At 33.7% G+C, this 17,018-nt stretch overlaps 1 protein-coding gene across 1 annotated transcript; it reads right to left on the reverse strand.

Annotated features, from left to right (window-relative positions):
- Positions 1 to 530: 530 nt before the first annotated feature.
- On the reverse strand, positions 531 to 13,701 carry LOC125056496 (probable nuclear hormone receptor HR38). Its single transcript, XM_047659621.1, has 4 exons — positions 13,294 to 13,701; positions 4,758 to 4,834; positions 3,083 to 4,511; positions 531 to 2,767 (listed from the first exon to the last, which is right to left on the reverse strand). The coding sequence occupies exons 1-4, from the start codon at positions 13,355 to 13,357 to the stop codon at positions 2,508 to 2,510; spliced, it is 1,830 nt and encodes a 609-aa protein (XP_047515577.1). The 5' UTR covers positions 13,358 to 13,701; the 3' UTR covers positions 531 to 2,507.
- Between the last annotated feature and the right edge of the window lie 3,317 nt (positions 13,702 to 17,018).

A 17,018-nucleotide genomic window follows, 5' to 3' on the forward strand; every position in this document is an offset into this window, starting at 1 on the left:
GTTTCCCTTAATCCGTGCCTCTATCTAATAAAGCCTGATCTAACAAAGCAAGTGTTTTTACATATTATATTAAAGAGATTTTCTTAGCACTTGAAAACCTTCCGAACCAAAATGCGTTTATTTTTTAAATATTTTAGCTAGATATTCTCGCTTGTTCTCATACTTGCTTCATTAGCTTGTCTTTTCTGCGACGGTAAATCGAGTTTATATGACTGCTAAAATGGCCAACAGGAATTTTATCAGGTTTGGTTCTACAACCGCGCAACTGAAAATTTTACTGTTATACATCTTATTCTTTTATCTCTGATTGAACATCATATTGTGATATAGTTTCTGTCATTTCGCAGTGAGTCAGGTACCTATTATTGATTAAAAATGTTTATTCTTTGGATGCGAAATAAAAGACTACGAGTGTAATTTACTTAGGAATATACACAAAGGACAGCTAATATCTTTTTTGGGACACGAACTTTTGGCCTCATCGATTCTTATGTTTGAGCTTACAACATTTGGGCAATAAAACCAACATATTATTTCAATTAACGCTCTTCGCGTCATTATATTTGTGACAAAATATTTACAAAGAAAAAGAACAATAATTAATATTATTTAAGTAACAAAAGCACATTATTCTATTTAAAGAAAAACGATACGAAATGCAATAAAATTATCATTCGGACGTATTGATCTGTAAACTGCTAAGATAAAACAATGATTAACAATTACTTACATGTTTTTAAAAAGGGATTCCTTCAGGCAAATGTAACTTTTATTATTAAACTATTTTTCATATAGGAAGCGTTACGAACATCTCTTATAAAATCTAATTTGTGCTTGACTATTTGAATCTGGGAAATGCAGCATTTTTGATGGAATGTATATTTGACTGATTAAGTGGTATTTTTATTTTAAAAGACAATTTATTACGTGTAAGCTTTTTGCGTATGTAAATTATTAATCTATTATGTATTTACACTTAACAGTTTAAAAACGAATCTGTGATTAAAGTAAATGTGTACGGCAAACTGTACGGAAGAGAAAATAAGTTATAATATAAAGGTTACTTACAAAGCTATGAACTAACTTATAAAGGTTCGAGTATCATAAAAAAGTTCAGCACGTTTTCAATATCAAATTACAATTTTAGTACAAAATGACGATTTCCTCAAAACATACAATATTTTCTAGTCTAGAGGTTAAAATTAATACATTTTCCACAACACTGAAACTCATTTGGTGTTTGTGGTCATCGCTGCGGAAATAGAACATTAAAAAGTCATCAGAGTCTCTACTTGAAAAATTATTATGAAAAGAGGCTTTCTCAGGCACTTGCAAATACCCATATACAATTTTATCATATATACGTTTCTTACGCTGTTATAAACTATATTTTATATAAAGATATTATCATTAGATAATATAAATATATATTTTACGAAATATTTAATGATTTATCATATAAGGGAAACATGTATAAGTAATATATATAATTATATAATCAGTCTAAAGGGTAATTGTTTTCGACTATAGAACGTAAAATGAAATTTTAAGTTATTTTATATTAGTTTTATATAGTTTTTAAAACTATTTGGTCCGTTTAGGATCATTGCACCTAATATATTTGTAAGTATTTACCAACTACTAATTTGTTAATATTTTCAAGCTGTTATATTTTATCAAATTATACGATTTTTTACATTGTCTACGCCCCAATTTAGGTTAATATCATTTATTATAGTAATTTTTGTATCAATACACGCTGATATGTTATTATTAAATCGATAAATTTAAGCTAAATGGTTCTCACAATACAACTATCTACAAAGGTCTATCTACTCTTTTAAGACACGAAGTTGAAAGATTGCAATGCTGAACTTTTTCCTGATTCTATACGAATTGTACGAAATTATTTAATGTAACAAAAATATTCACAACGACTTAATTATAATTATAATCTAAAAGGTAACTCCCGACTGATACTCTTTCGACTCAAAGTCTAGTCTTTCCAGATACGAAGTACCGAAAAACGGTATCTACATCGTAACGACATCGTATCCATGTATCACATCAACAACGATTTCAATATTTGTAAAATACTATAAAAATCGGTGACCCATAAGCCAAATTTTTTATATTTATAAGTCTTGTGACTAGATTTTTCTTATTTAAATATTAATACACAAGTAAATAACATAGGAATATTTGTACGACGAGATGCCATTGATCACGAGCGGTAACTCAAATGCAGCCTACTAAGTAGATATTTAAAAAGATAACTGAATCACACAATTTACAATAACAATAAATTAATCTTATACTTATGATTATATTTACTTAAATGTAACGAATTAACTTATTTATTATACTGAAATTCATTCAAGAACCGATTTCATGGAGATCGAATGCTAGGTTATTCTAGAAAAATATTTAATTTAAGTAAACAATTATAAAAATAATGGGGCCGGCTTCGAAGGATGAGTTTCTAAGGCGGGACCTGAAACTACTGCTTAGAATGGTAAGCTTGCGCGAAACATGTTTTCGATTAGAGGCGGTGCTGGCACTAAGTCTTCGAGTTTCAGGTAGAATATGCGCTGGAGACCTTGTACGGAGAGAGATCGTAGTTCAGGTAGAGCTCCAAGAACTCGGCTGAAGTGTGGAGCCCCAGCTCCTCCTACGCCCCCGCCACCAGGCATGTGTGCCCGTAGACACCCAATTATCTTCATTTGCAATTGCTCAACTCTGTGGGGCTCCTTCAAGCCGTGCCGTTCTGGAAGAAAAATAAATAATGATCATTCATAAATATATACTCTTTCGTTTTATATAATTGAAATGGGAAATATTATTTGATATTGTTTTACGTTTACAAAATATATTTAAATTGATAGCTTTAAAAAGAGTGGAAAATTAAAGATTTTTTTTTAATTAAATGTAAAAAAATAATATTCGATTTGTAATAATTTATGGACAAAATATATACATTGTGGGGGTGTTATTTTTAAAATATCAAAACAAAAATAAAACAATGAAGACGTAAAGGCAGCAAAGATTTTGCGTATTAATTTATATTTCGTAATAAACGTACCTGTTATTAATGTGAGAGCGCAAAGACAGGCAAATGTTGAAATATCAATGTCCATTGAATGCAGAGTATTACTGAAGTCCAGTACTGCATGAAGCCAATCTCCAAATGATCGTTGGCATTGGCGTTTGTCAAGCACAAGTCCATTACAGAATGTTAGCTTGGTGTCTTCAGGCCGCGTGCGGTAAGCAAGTCTAAGCACGAATAATTCCAAGCGAGCGGATGCAAACAATTGTTCTCTGTCTTCAGGACAAAGCTCTCCATAACCAGGTACCTTTTCCGCGAACACCTTTATCATGTCAATAGAAGTCGTTAGCAACGAGTAGAATTGTTGAATAACTTCTAGGTCTGACATCGGTGGCTCCATCGGATTTGGTTCTCTAAATTGTGAGTAATCAAGGTTAGAGAAGTCTGGTGACGTGTCTACGTGTGCTCGAACAAGAGCCGTGATGAGTGAGATTGGTGGACTCGGGGGAGATTCCTGCGGGCATTTTGGTTTGGACGGCAACCGTCCGCGTCTTCCCTTCAACGAGTCTGTTCTGACGACTTCCTTTACCATGCCGACTGCGAGACATTTTTGGAAACGACAAAATTGACACCGATTGCGTCTTCTTTTATCCACTGGGCAAGATTTTTCGGCTAAGCATACATATTTTGATCCTTTTTGTACTGTTCTTTTAAAGAATCCTTTACAACCTTCGCACGTTCTTACGCCGTAGTGTTGGCAAGCAGCTGTATCACCACAAACAGCACATAACTGGCTGGGTGACTGAGGGGCCGCGCGGGTTACCACGTTATCTTGCGGTACACCTCCTGGCGAACTCGCTGCGGAACTGGGGGCTGATGCTTGCATGCAATGAACTCTTCCACCGTGAATTTTGGGACTCTCATTTGAGCTGCTCGATTCCGATCTTTGTACTGGTAGAGAGGCTCGCCGTTGTCTTGAATTTTGATCTGTTGTTATGTGTAAGTCAACTGAACTAGGGAAAGGTGGTAAAGAGTATGAATCCGGTGTCGGAGTGACGCTCCCCGTATCGAATGTTGGACTGCAGGGTTGAGCCGGTGCATAGTATGGCGAGGGAACGTAGGGTAATGTTGGCTGGTGGTATTGATAAAGTAATTGCGTTGATGCATGACCCTGGTGGGAGTATGGTCCTACGTTGTAACAATCTTCGTCCATTTTAATACCGAATTCTGCCATTTCTAGTTTAGGGTATCTAACCGAGTAGGTCTCCTCAAAACTCGGTAACGCCGGTCCGGGCGTCGGCGATGGAGTTTCGCTCACAGGCGTAGTTCGTTGTGACTTTATTTCCGGTTGAATAGGTGCATGGAATTCTACGTCCGGAAATGGATCTAAGTTCTCGTCTAAGATTTCAGAGTCTTCTTGATACTGCGATGACAGAAGATCAGCGAAGGATGAACTGTAGTTGCTCTGTAATGAAAAGGGATCGATAAATAGAGGCGTAACATTACAGTAGGCGGACGTCAATGGGCGGTCACGCTAAGCCAATGCCGTTGTTTTCTAAACATTGTGACCGTTTCGAGTTTGTCGTGCAGGTGCGTTAATGAGACAGCAATTTAAACATAAAAAATGCATATAACTAGGAGGGTGGCTAAATGCATCTGCACGCTTATTAAAATTAATATATCCATAGATGCGAATATCATAATTACTTACTTGTGTTTGCAGCAGTAGCATGCTGGATGAGTTGGACGAAAAAGCACTTGGCGAGCGCGACTCTGTAGCGCTCGGCCCTGTAACAAATTAAACATATTTTTACAAACTATGTACTACTTTAATACACAATGCATATTACATATATTTTTCATTTCATTGAGTTTCTTTTAAACAACTTAAATACGTAAGATTGGGGTTTAAAGTGCCCCAGCCGTTTGGACAGGCAATTGACGGAACCATTCGTTGAACTATCACGCTATCACGCTTGCATTATTTATATTTACCCCCAACGAACATACTTTGATTCTTACTTCACAATAGCCAAACGTAATTGATAAATCAATAGTAGATATTCACTTGATGTCCAAACACAACCCCGCCATAAACAGTTCTGAGGGTTTAGAAGAAAGGTCTATTAATTTATACTGCTGTTTTGGCAGCTTAATATTGCCTCTTTGAATACTTCGTGTCACGGTACTTGATTCGCCACGCCCCGAAAATTGAATCTACTGTATACACCTCATCTATGTCTATTAAAAAATTTGCTAACTGCAGGGCTTTCTCGGAAATATCAACCTTATTAAACAACAGCTTAGGAATAGTTTGGGACAGTGGGAAACGACGAAGTTTTTGGGGCGCGAAGGCGATACATCCCCGGGGAGGTTATGAAATCAGTGGCATTTGCAGTTTCTATTATGTTAAGAACCATTAATTTCGAGCTTATTAAGGCACAAACAACGTTAATATTCTTTGTTTGTACATATACGTAATACATATTGTAGGGGACGAACTGAACCGGTACAAAATAAAATTTACAGGTCCTTTCTGTAAAATATTTTTTTATTTCTTTATGTACACGAGTTAATTGTTGATGCAATAGAAATAATAAATAAACGAATACATCAATTTTGACAAATGACCGGTGACAAGGAAACGAATCGTCATATAATAATAATTAAACTTTAATATGAAGATCCTGCCTTGCAGACCAGGAAGTTGTCAGTCGTGGAAGTGAGAACTAGTTTGAGCCCATTAAGATTCAAATTCGATTTCATTTAATATTATGCGCAGCTTAGAATTAATATGTGAGCTATATAAGAATACTAGTGTCCACAGCTAGAATATCTTATCAATACAAGCATTCTTCTTTTTACTAACTGTTTTGCTATTCTCATATTTTGTCTAATGATTTATGAATTATATAGCATAAATATACACTGTGGTGCTAAGTAATTAATTTATTAGTTAACAATTTGTTTATGTAAATTAGTTAGTTATTTTATTCGCATTACTTTACTTATATTGTGATTTTTAGTTGTTTACGTATTTCACGGTAAAGCAACGCTTGTGCATAAATTTTTTATAGATGAATATTTCTTATGATTTCTTATGGTGAAATATAAAGTAATGCTATTTTCAGGATTCCTCGATGTTCAAAAATAATTTCTTGATATAAACCAGCTGTTCCTAAGGTGACCATACAAATGTTGGGTGTAATGTCCAAAGGGCCTTATTTACCTATTTCGTTGAGAAACATATCTTTTGAGAATTCGTCAAGATATCGAGCATTCGTTTTTGTTCTTGTATATCTATTTGGAAACGAAAGTGAGTATTATTTTATATGTTTGTAGAAAGCAATTAATATGCCAATTTATTGCAATACGAACAAATAAACTTCAATAAAATTTCACCAACTACAAGTATTTCGTTTTAAAATTACATAAGTGCATTTGTCCGTGGCACAACATATTTTTATGAAAGTGTATTTAAAAGGTTTTATATTGCATTGAAAAACATTTATTTTCAGATTAAAAATAATATACTCTATTCTCTACGATTACAATTGTTATTTAAAGTAACATAGGTTCAGTTATATTATATAGATAGATAATGTAAACATTCCAATTTTATTTTAGCCATAAATTTAATAATTGTATAAATCGCAGCAAAACTCTTTAGGTAATATATTTTTTATTTTATTTACAAAAGCTTGCCAACGCTCGGCACATATGTACATTGGAACATAAAAACAAATTCAAGATTCAATGTCACAAGCACTTATAGATAACGAAGCATAACAAACACGAAAGGAAAAAAACATTGATTCGTAAACTATAAAATCTGAAGGAAAATTGATTTCAAAGTGAGGGGAGCAACTATGGATATCCAGACCTAACTCGTTTATATATTTAATTGGTCACAAGTTTTTTTCTATTCATTACTGGCTTGAAATGGCTTATTAACAATATAACCATAATGCATTTTTATTTTTTATTTTATTTTGTATTCCGTGCAATTAAAAAAAAAACATTAGGTTCGTCTTTAAATTAATGTATACAATAGCAGCGTTTTATTATCAGCCCGTATCTTAAGCGACAATGTACCGGAAATAATTCGATTTAGAGAAAGGCCATTGGCAAAATGGCATGTAATTATTGGCTAACTATCCAAATGACACATGTAAAAATATTACACCTTAATTCTCCTAGAAACAGAAAATTAAAATATTATATTTTTAATGATAAATGAAAATGGCAACACAAAACTTGTTTTATATATTCGCACTCCAATAAAACTTCTTTGATCAAGTTCTTGTCGCTATAAAAGAATAAAATAACGAATTGCAAGTCTTTCCTGTTTTATTGGTGAGTTGTTGATTCAATATTAAAAACATATCGGCCGTATCATTTCCTTATTACTTTGATCACCGGGGCTCAGTAGTTCTATCATGAGTTTATTGATATGATGAAGTTGTAGGTCTTTAGCAAGTGCAGTACCAGTTATATATAAATAAAGAAATCGAAAATGTAGTGGTTCTGCGACTTCTGTTTCTGACTTCCTAAATAATTTTTGAATCGATTGTAGTATCAACGGAGTTTAAATTGCATAAACATAAGCTGCATTAAGCTGGTATAAATATATATAGTACCTTTATCTTACAAAGAGGTTTTATGATTTTCTATATAAATTACGTCAATATAGGAACTGCAAGTAGAAAGTTTTCATATGCAACACTACACCTTATCTCTTATATAAATTAGATTTATTATTGTCTTTGCTTAGTCGGTACAGGTTAAAGTGCATTTGCAAACCATAAAAAGGTTAACTATGACTTGGGAAATATTTCATAATATGTTACTAAGAAATTTTGTCTAGTCAGTAAAGTTTTTATTGTTTCATATCCTGAACTGGATGTAGAAATACGACATCTATCGGGCAATGTGAAAATTATTAGGGGTTGTTTTCACTGAGGGATGACTAGGTACACTCTATTATGTCAAAACACATCCAAACTAGTAAATATGTAGTAAATCTATACTTTGACAAAAGAGGGCGCTACAGCTACAAGGCTTTAACAAACGCTTACATTAAATTAAAGAGGCCGACTCTTCTATGTATTTTTTACAAACTAAGCATCAACTTTCAATAATTTGTGTGTCATTGTTAATGAAAAATTATTTGTTATTGTATTAGCCTAGTGTGTATTTTTTAGGCGTGCTATGTACAATTGTGTCCTTGGTTTTATTTTCCAGCGTTTCGCATATAATACTTTCGGTACGTTTTACTCAGTTTTTTTTATGATATGTTATACCTAAAAAACGAATAATGAAACAGATATGTCTCCATTATGGGGGCCTAAAGCAGGTATGTATTCTTAAATAAGATTATTATGCTCTAAGGTTCTTCAATAAAATATAAATAGTCAGCTGTGATAGCGTCAGCCGACTAGGGTTAAGGGGGCGGTGGTGGCTAGCTGTGTAGTGACGTCATTCCAGTTGACGTAGATATCCCCCCAAGACTAAATACTGTGGTGACGAATATTGCCGTATGCAGTACTTAAATTTTGTCATATGTTGTTGTACTAAAAATAATACATTTCTTTTAGAATAGGCTTATAATGTTCATATTTGTATGGCCTTTGTTTGAGATTTTGGCGCCAATATCAGTTCAGTTGCGAAAAAGACATGACACATTATATTCATATCTTTGGCTTTTATTTTTTTAAAAGTTTAGTTATGGTATTGTAACCCAAACACATATGTATATGGTGATAGTCACACATTTGATACACTAAATGACATATTCATGTTTTGGAACGAGAGTTATACACATTTTATTTACTTAAATGATTATATTGCTTAATTGTTGCATGAGGAATACTCGTCTTTATATAAAAACGTTGCATACGATTCTATTTTATTTTATTTTTATGTTTTATGGTCGAATGTTTTTAAACCTCTTTTATCTTAAATTTATTTTTGATTCTTTGGGATCTGTCCTTTTAATATGTATTAAGTTTTGTTGAAATAAATTTTTAATTATTTATACCACAGCCACTTAGGTTATATTAAGTCACTTAGGCAAAATAAATAAATTTTCTTCACGTTCACTGTTATAAGACAAAGCCCGAATAACTAATTCCTATGATATAAATATTTTTTTTACAAATTCACTGTACAACAAAATTTGACAATGGCGCCAAAACCCAGCACCTAAAAATCGCACATGAAAAAAAAAATTTAAAATTGGAACACATCGCATCGTGTAAATATGCATACAATGCAAGGACACATTTCTTTAATAAAAGAAAACATCGTAATCGATGGAACGTCTATAGACTTTGGCCTTTGTCGGAAAAAAATAAAAAATAAAAACATTATTCTCTATGATTGATGTTCCGTTTTTAAATTCAGTATTTAGCTTTAAGGAACCTTTTTAAAGTTTGTAATTCACATTCTACGGAGAGTGGACAAAAACGAACACTTGACAAGTTCATGATTTATTATGTTAGTGACAATTTGTAACTGCATTCGGTGTGATTGTTTAAAACATGACTTCCCTAAATGTGATGAAAGAGTTGTGATAAAATTTCCTTATTCATTCGTCTAATATAAATCTGAAATAGCTATAGAATGTTTTGTTATCATCAAAGTGATACAGTGATATGTGGCAGTGGCACTACAACCTCTTTAGGTCCGGGCCTCAGATTTCTGAATGAGCCTCCTGTACTTAACTTTTTTTTTGGGTCTAAGACATGTCGGTTTCTCGCGATGTTTTCTTTCACCGTTCGAGCAAATGTTAAATGCGTTACGTTACATAGAAAGGTGCACAGCCGGGTATCGAAACTACGACCTCAGGGATGAGAGTCGCACGCTGAAGCCACTAGGCCAACACTACTCTCTGATGATAAATTAATGTGAACAAATATTTAATAAGTAATTTAGGGTTATAATACCTTTATAAATAAGACGAACTCCTGACTATGTTTTACTATAGCGAGATCATGTCTTCGCTATGTCACTCTGTTTTATGTAATTAGCAGTTTTCACTATCTACTTTTAAGTTAACTTAGACGATAAAAGTAAGAAGTCTATAAATATATATTTTAGAATTTGAAATTTAGCCATTTCGAAAGCTACATTATATACAGTGAAGTATTTATTTATTAGTAAGGTTACCAGTAGAAAATATGTTTAAAAAGTCTGATAAGTATTTAAAATTAGAATTAATTTTGGTGTAGATCTACATTCTCAATAAAATCAAACACCTTTTAAGGCATAACAGGTTTTTGTGCGACGGAGGTTATTAATATTCAACACAAAGGCGCCACTTCGGTTTCGTTTTTATCCTCTAAATAATTTGTAAAACATAGTTACATATTCTCATATGTTATATTATTAGACCAATGCATAAACTTATTTACTTATTCATTATAAAACGGGACTAGGTTTTTTACGGTGAATTTTTGTGGTACTTGGTCATAAATAGTATAAATAAAATTCAACGCATTAAGAGATAGCAAAGAAACCTTCTCTCAACGTTTACTGTGATTTTCGTTTCACAGTCATACATAATATGCTTTTAATAAGTTAAATTGAGTAGTATAAGAGAATAAGGAATAAAAACATACACGTTTGAACATGGTCATTTTAAAAGTATTTAAATCACAGCGCATATGACGTAAATATTAAAACGGGGATTTTTTTAAATCAAAGTAAAAAATATATGGTCACTAAGACAATAAAACATTAAGCTCTGTATATCTAACATTTTTTTTCAATTGAGTGACCTTGAAGTCTGGCGGTGGCTTGGTAGTCGCCGGCTATTTTTGTGAATTAAGTAACTATATTGAATAAATTTGAATAAAGATTTGATCATGCGTTGATATTTTTCCTCTGTGTTAATAATCTAATTTCTTAGTTTTTATTCACGCGTTTGGGGGAATATGTAGTGACAAATTTGATTTATTTGAGAGATAACACATAATAGGCTATTTAGGTTTTAAAACGAAATTACAACGACTCAATTTTTAAGTCTATGCTTTTTTATGCAAAGTCGGTTAAAAAGGCATTTTCGGCTAGTTTTTACGTAAATGTAACTCCTTTTTTACCTTAAATTACCGTTGAGATATATAATGACACTATTTCGTTCCATTATTGATTAGATATGTTATTACACGTAGCATCTCTATTTAGCAAATATAAATAAATACGTATCGTTAAAGAAGTGATTTATCAGTTTCCCTCTAAATAACAATCAATTTAAGGAAGTCGATAGCCGAGGGTAAGCAAGGGCGACCTTGAGAGTGGCGGGTCGATGCGTGGCGTAATACGTGACGTCACGGGCGGCGGCCGAGGCCAACCCACCCCATTACTACCACCCACGTATTTTTAGTCGCTGTGACGTAAATTTCAGCAGTTCAAATGAATGGCTAAAGTATGCGGTAGAAGGCAACTGGGTCCTCTTTGCTTTGGCACCTAGGTGTTAAGTATTCGAAGAAATTATTTTTAGAATAAGATTGAAAGTAAGATTTACAATTGCGTGTTAATAAAATTGTTGTGTTTTTACTAGTGTTAATGTAAATAAATTTCTAATAGACTTCTAGATGTAATAGAAGATACATATACTATGGCTGCCGACGGCAGCTGTTATTAATTTCAATTGATAATTTTAAACATCCTATTGAGAATTCTTGTATGTATATGCTTTGTCTATTTAAATAATTTTTCCTATTGATATTATTAAGTTTATCAAAGCGGTTTATCATTTATTTTTATACTTTTAAGGTTATCTGGTGCCCGTTAATTTGTTTCGAATAAAGTTTCAAGGTAATACAAACTTTGGTATTTATACATAAGCGAACCCTCCCTTATTACATCACGTGCCTATATCTTTATACCCGTAGCGTCGGCCAAGTTTATAGAGGTGTATATCGTGACGTCAGAGGGAACGAATGTATACCGGATCTACGTCACATCAGCTGGCCGATATCGTGCCCTATCAACGGTTGAATCAACCAATTTATAAGATTCTTGTCGAAAACCTTCATCCCTTAGCGAGTGCTTAAACTAAGCATTCATCAGATGTTATCTATGATTATGAATAAACTTTCGCTTAGTAGGATTCGCTACGTAAATAAAAATTTATGAATCCACTTTTGATTTTAACGTCCGATCGGAAAAATAATCGTGCAAATAAAAAGTGAAAGTTGAAGCATTTGATGCTTAGACTTTGTATGTTACAATACTACAGTATTATGCGATCGGTGATCATTTGCGGACATCTCGGCAGGTGCAACGTCTGCCGGTTGCGACAGACGATTGGGCAAGGAAGGTAGTTTATTAGAGGCCATCGGCTTCGGGCCGTTCGCGACATCCCATTTAGTTACCTAACAGACAAAAACTATATTAATTTTATCACACTAGCACGTCTATAATTACATCATGTCATATTAGTCATTAATTTAATAATGTTAAGTGATAATGCGTGTAATTTTGTATCATCATATAATTGAAAATCTAAGTCAAATTTCAATAAAATTCAGGTTAAATAAAGTTGTGAGATACATGTAGACGTTATCGGATATAAACTTTGTATTTTCAAACGGAATGCACATTTTTCTTAGCTTTCGAGCTTTTGATAAAAAGGTGTTTTTGTAATTAATACTTCGTTATGGAGTTTATAATTTAAACTGTTTCATACGTAGCTAAAGCTTTTAATTTGTTATCTACTATTTCAAGCGCGAACTATTTTATCAACATTTTCAAAGCCGAAAAGCTACGACGGTCTATAAAGTAAAAAAAAGATCATTTAAATTACAAAGCTGTAGCGTACACGCCTGCAAATTTGATAATCACTTTGTAATATTAAGTGATACAAACCTAGTTATTATTTTCATATACTTCTTATTTGAAGTATCTTAGAAATGTAATATAAATTCCGCATTATTGTAACAACTTCAAGTTATTTTTAACTTATCGAGCTTTCCTTTTATGTTCGTAGCATTTAATAATAGGTCACTGGGCAACTGTTGCATTAAGAATTTTTCTTCCCACGTTGATAATTTACCTTTTAATATTAAAAAATATTTTTTATTTTGTGTAAATTAAGGGAGATAGAAAAAATGTTACGTTCAGTGAACATTTAACTAACTTAAATTAAACAAATAAATTAATTCGTATAAAAATGATAAAGATGGGATTTAAATAAATTAAAAAGCCGTAAATAAAAATAAATAAAACAAAAAGGTACATACGTGTAATAAGGAATTTTCTAAGGCCGCAATGTTGGCTGGAGGGCGTCAGCAACGCACCTCGCATTCTAGCCGATGGCCATCGTCACAACAGTTCCACACAGAGTCTAAGGTTTACACCAAGAGGTTCTACACAACGAAAGCGAAAATAAACACAGAAGTAGAGGGAGGCGAATCGTCGTGCGGGCGCTGACCTGGCGCTGGCTTCTCCGAGTCCTCGGCGGCGGCGCGCGGCTCCAGGGTCACTCCGAGGCACGCGCCAGACAGTCCCAGCTCGCTTAGCAGGATCCTCATGCGGCCGAGCACATAGCACTCACTGCACGCGCACTCACTCACGGTTTGTCGGCAAAGTGTCGCGAGGGGCGCACGGAAGTACGCTCAGGCTGACGGTCGGTGCGATACTGAGGCCGCCGCCGCCGAGGCTGGTGGCTATATCGCGGGCTCTGACGTCACGGTCGCTACGTCACGGTTGCGACGTCACTAACGGTACCTCCCACGGCCCGCCCGCCGCCTGCCGCCCGCCCGAGCCTGCGCTAACGGCATCGCTAGTACGGAGCAGAGCTTTCGTAACTCCGCGGCGAACACCATAGCGACGCCCTTGCCTCACGATTATACTTCTCTCGTGCAATATTTAGGAAACACGTGTCTTTTAAAGAAACGTAACTTTTGCATAATGTCTTGTTATTATAAAACATTGAGAGTAAAAATAAGTTTTGAAAGCAGTAACTCGTGACATAAAAGGTTTTCGTAATTAAACTTCCTTGAACATATTTTATAACAAATTTGTTGTACTTTTCTCTGCAATCTTTAACTTTCAACTAAAAGTGTTGATTTTATAAATGCTGTCTCCAATGTTTTTCTATAAAAGTAAGTTAGCAAATACAGAATTTCGTGGACCACTAGATAGCTACTTAAAAAAAATATGTTCGAACTTTATAAAGCATTTTTAGATATACATACTTTTTAAATTCATAGTTACTTAATTAAGCTTGTAACTTTCTATACACGGTGTATATTAGAGTTTAGCTGCTAGTATTACACCGGGACTTTATAAATAGTAAAAAAGTCTAGACGATTCTGTATGCACTAATTTCGTTGCAATTACGCGTATATCGAGAGACAAATGCAGCGGCGGCGTGCGTCTACGCATCCCGCTCTCATTCGAGATCCCTTCCGCATTGATTGTGTCGCCGTCACGCGGATATCTATAGAGTGAATTTACACGCCTATATACAGGTGTGGCCTACATATTGTTGCTTTTCTCTAAGGTACCTGTAAAAGGTATATAACAGGTCAAGCGAAAGTCGCTAAAGTGTTGTCCAAAGCAAGCTTCAGCCGCACTCGGCATTATGAAAAATACTCTATTTTTTAAGGTAGTGTTAAGGCTAAAGTAAAATTCAATTAAAAATAATATTGGTTTGAATTTGGAACATTTAACAAAAAAGTAAAACATACGTTCGTTAATTTTTTTTTATGGAATTTAAAGGAACTGTTCCGCCAATTCTAACTAAAATAAACCTAAACTCTATTTACAAGAATTATGAAGTAAAACATAAATTTAATACGTAAAATCTCTAGGTCGAGCTAAAGCCTTCGAGAGGGTTGTCTTATGTTTATTATTTACGTACGTATTGCAGTATTACAAACAAATTAATTAAAACGATATATTCTAGAAGAAGTGATTGTATTCTTTGTCGGTACAAAATAAGTATTTTAATAAATCAATCTGTTCCAATTACTTAAATTAAACCATTTATATCATGTTATGTATGTATTTGGCTATAATTTTAATAAATTAAATAACTTTATGTATATTATTCTACTGTACGTGTGTATGTCTGAACTCCTCTTAAACGGCGGGACCGATTTGATTGATTTTTCTGTATGCGTTTGGGTTGCGCCCTGGATGGTTTAGATTCACAAATCAGCCCAACAGATGTCGCTGCAGTCGGTACTTTCATATTTTTTTTTAATATCCTAGTCGCTTGATATACCATGCAGGACAACGTCTGTCGGGTCCGCTAGGACTCTATATATTCCGATGACAAACGGCCTGATGCGTACAAATTCGGCAAAGTCCCATAACCTGAATTCTGAATTACAATTTTTTTTGCAGATGATGCGAGCATCACCCAGTCTAGAAGTTAGTACTATGTAAGCTTTGGAAGCTAATGACCACCTACTGGCTTTTTTGTTTGACCCCTTTTATACTTATTATAAGTTTGCTGACACATCAATAAAATCAAAATTCGTCTGTTTCAGTCTCGCTAGAGATTACAGGACTCGTATTTAATTGTAGCGGTTTCTATAAATATAAATAAATAATGTAGTACATTTCCTTGCACTTTAATATTTTATTCGTATAAACGTAACAGAAAATTAACGGCTGACGCAAGTCGTATTTATTTCCGGACTTAATGAATTGTTTTCCTCTTATTAATAGTTAATTATCATTATGTTAAATTACAAAGACAGCTAAAATACATGTAAAAGTACTTAAAACTGAAATAATAACATGTTCACCGTGAATTATGCTTTTTTAATAATCGTAGTACTCGTATACCTACTCAAGTGAAGAGTGATTAAAATATGCTGGAGCTTTGATTATGCTCTTATAAAAAAAACTGCAATGCAATTTTCATATAGGTAACTTACTCTGTAATGCTATATAATACTCCGCTATAGATATACAGTAATTCTGCGAACTTCATTTCGCCTGAATATGATTTTTTACTTATCCTACCAAATAGAACACAGTTTTTCAGGTTTTCTCGTGATTTTTTTTCCAATTTTCATGAAACAAATTAAAAAACATCTCGAATTGGTCCAGCCGTCTTCGAGATTTGCGTTTAGCAACATATTTTACGATTCATTTGAATTTTTTGTAAAACATAATAACATATTGAACGTGTCATAGACAATGGTGTAGGTCACCTAAGTTAAAAACATAATATTAGTATGAGTCTTTTTTAGGAATTCTATACTTTCAATGGTTTATTACCAACTTGAATTTTATTTACTTTATTGCTTTATCGGTTTATATTTTCGTCGTTTTGGCTTATTGTAAACATGTTTACTCACACTCAAACCACGGCCTAATTAAAAGAAACATTTAAGTAACTAATAACCATATCAAAATTTCGACCCACAGATTCATTATTAACAAGAGTATTTAAATAAAAATAACTCCTTTTACAAATTCCCTTTATGTCAACGCTGTCAAAATGTTTAATGACAATTGACCATTAACAGAACCGCTTTCGTTTTTTTAAGCACTTAAATGCATGTTATATCGGTATTTCTCGTCCGCATTCGCGATGCATATATTTGCAGTGGATTGGTCGCATGCCCTAGTGGCTAGTACTATTTGTTGCCGACACGTCGGGCACACGTCCAGTTATCTAATTTTACTTATAATCGATGTCGTCGTATTGACTCACTGACAAAAGACTTCTCTCGAGGCTTTTACTTAAATTTTGCAGCTGACTTTGCAGTGTTGCAAAGATCCAATGCAATTTAATAAGCGGATTTCATTCTAAATTATGTATATAAACATACGTATTCATAAAACCCAAAATAGTATTATTATACGATACAGCCCTGCGATACTGTAACTCACTTTTCGAACTCACACAGCGGTTTTCGCATCGGCGGTCGCTCTGAAATCAGTCGTGAAGCAGTCATTTTATGATTTGGTATTCTGGTGGTGGGAGCTTGTAGTTTATTGT

The sequence above is a fragment of the Pieris napi genome, chromosome 15, assembly GCF_905475465.1.
Source record: "Pieris napi chromosome 15, ilPieNapi1.2, whole genome shotgun sequence".
Taxonomy (NCBI): domain Eukaryota; kingdom Metazoa; phylum Arthropoda; class Insecta; order Lepidoptera; family Pieridae; genus Pieris; species Pieris napi.

Coding starts and splice junctions, on each gene's coding strand:
- LOC125056496 (XM_047659621.1), bottom strand. CDS start 13,357: ATGCGAGGTGCGTTGCTGACGCCCTCCAGCCAACATTGCGGCCTTAGA. Junction 4,512..4,757: donor TGCTACTGCTGCAAACACAA/GTAAGTAATTAT, acceptor TTTTCATTACAG/AGCAACTACAGTTCATCCTT. Junction 2,768..3,082: donor CGCTCTCACATTAATAACAG/GTACGTTTATTA, acceptor TTTTTCTTCCAG/AACGGCACGGCTTGAAGGAG.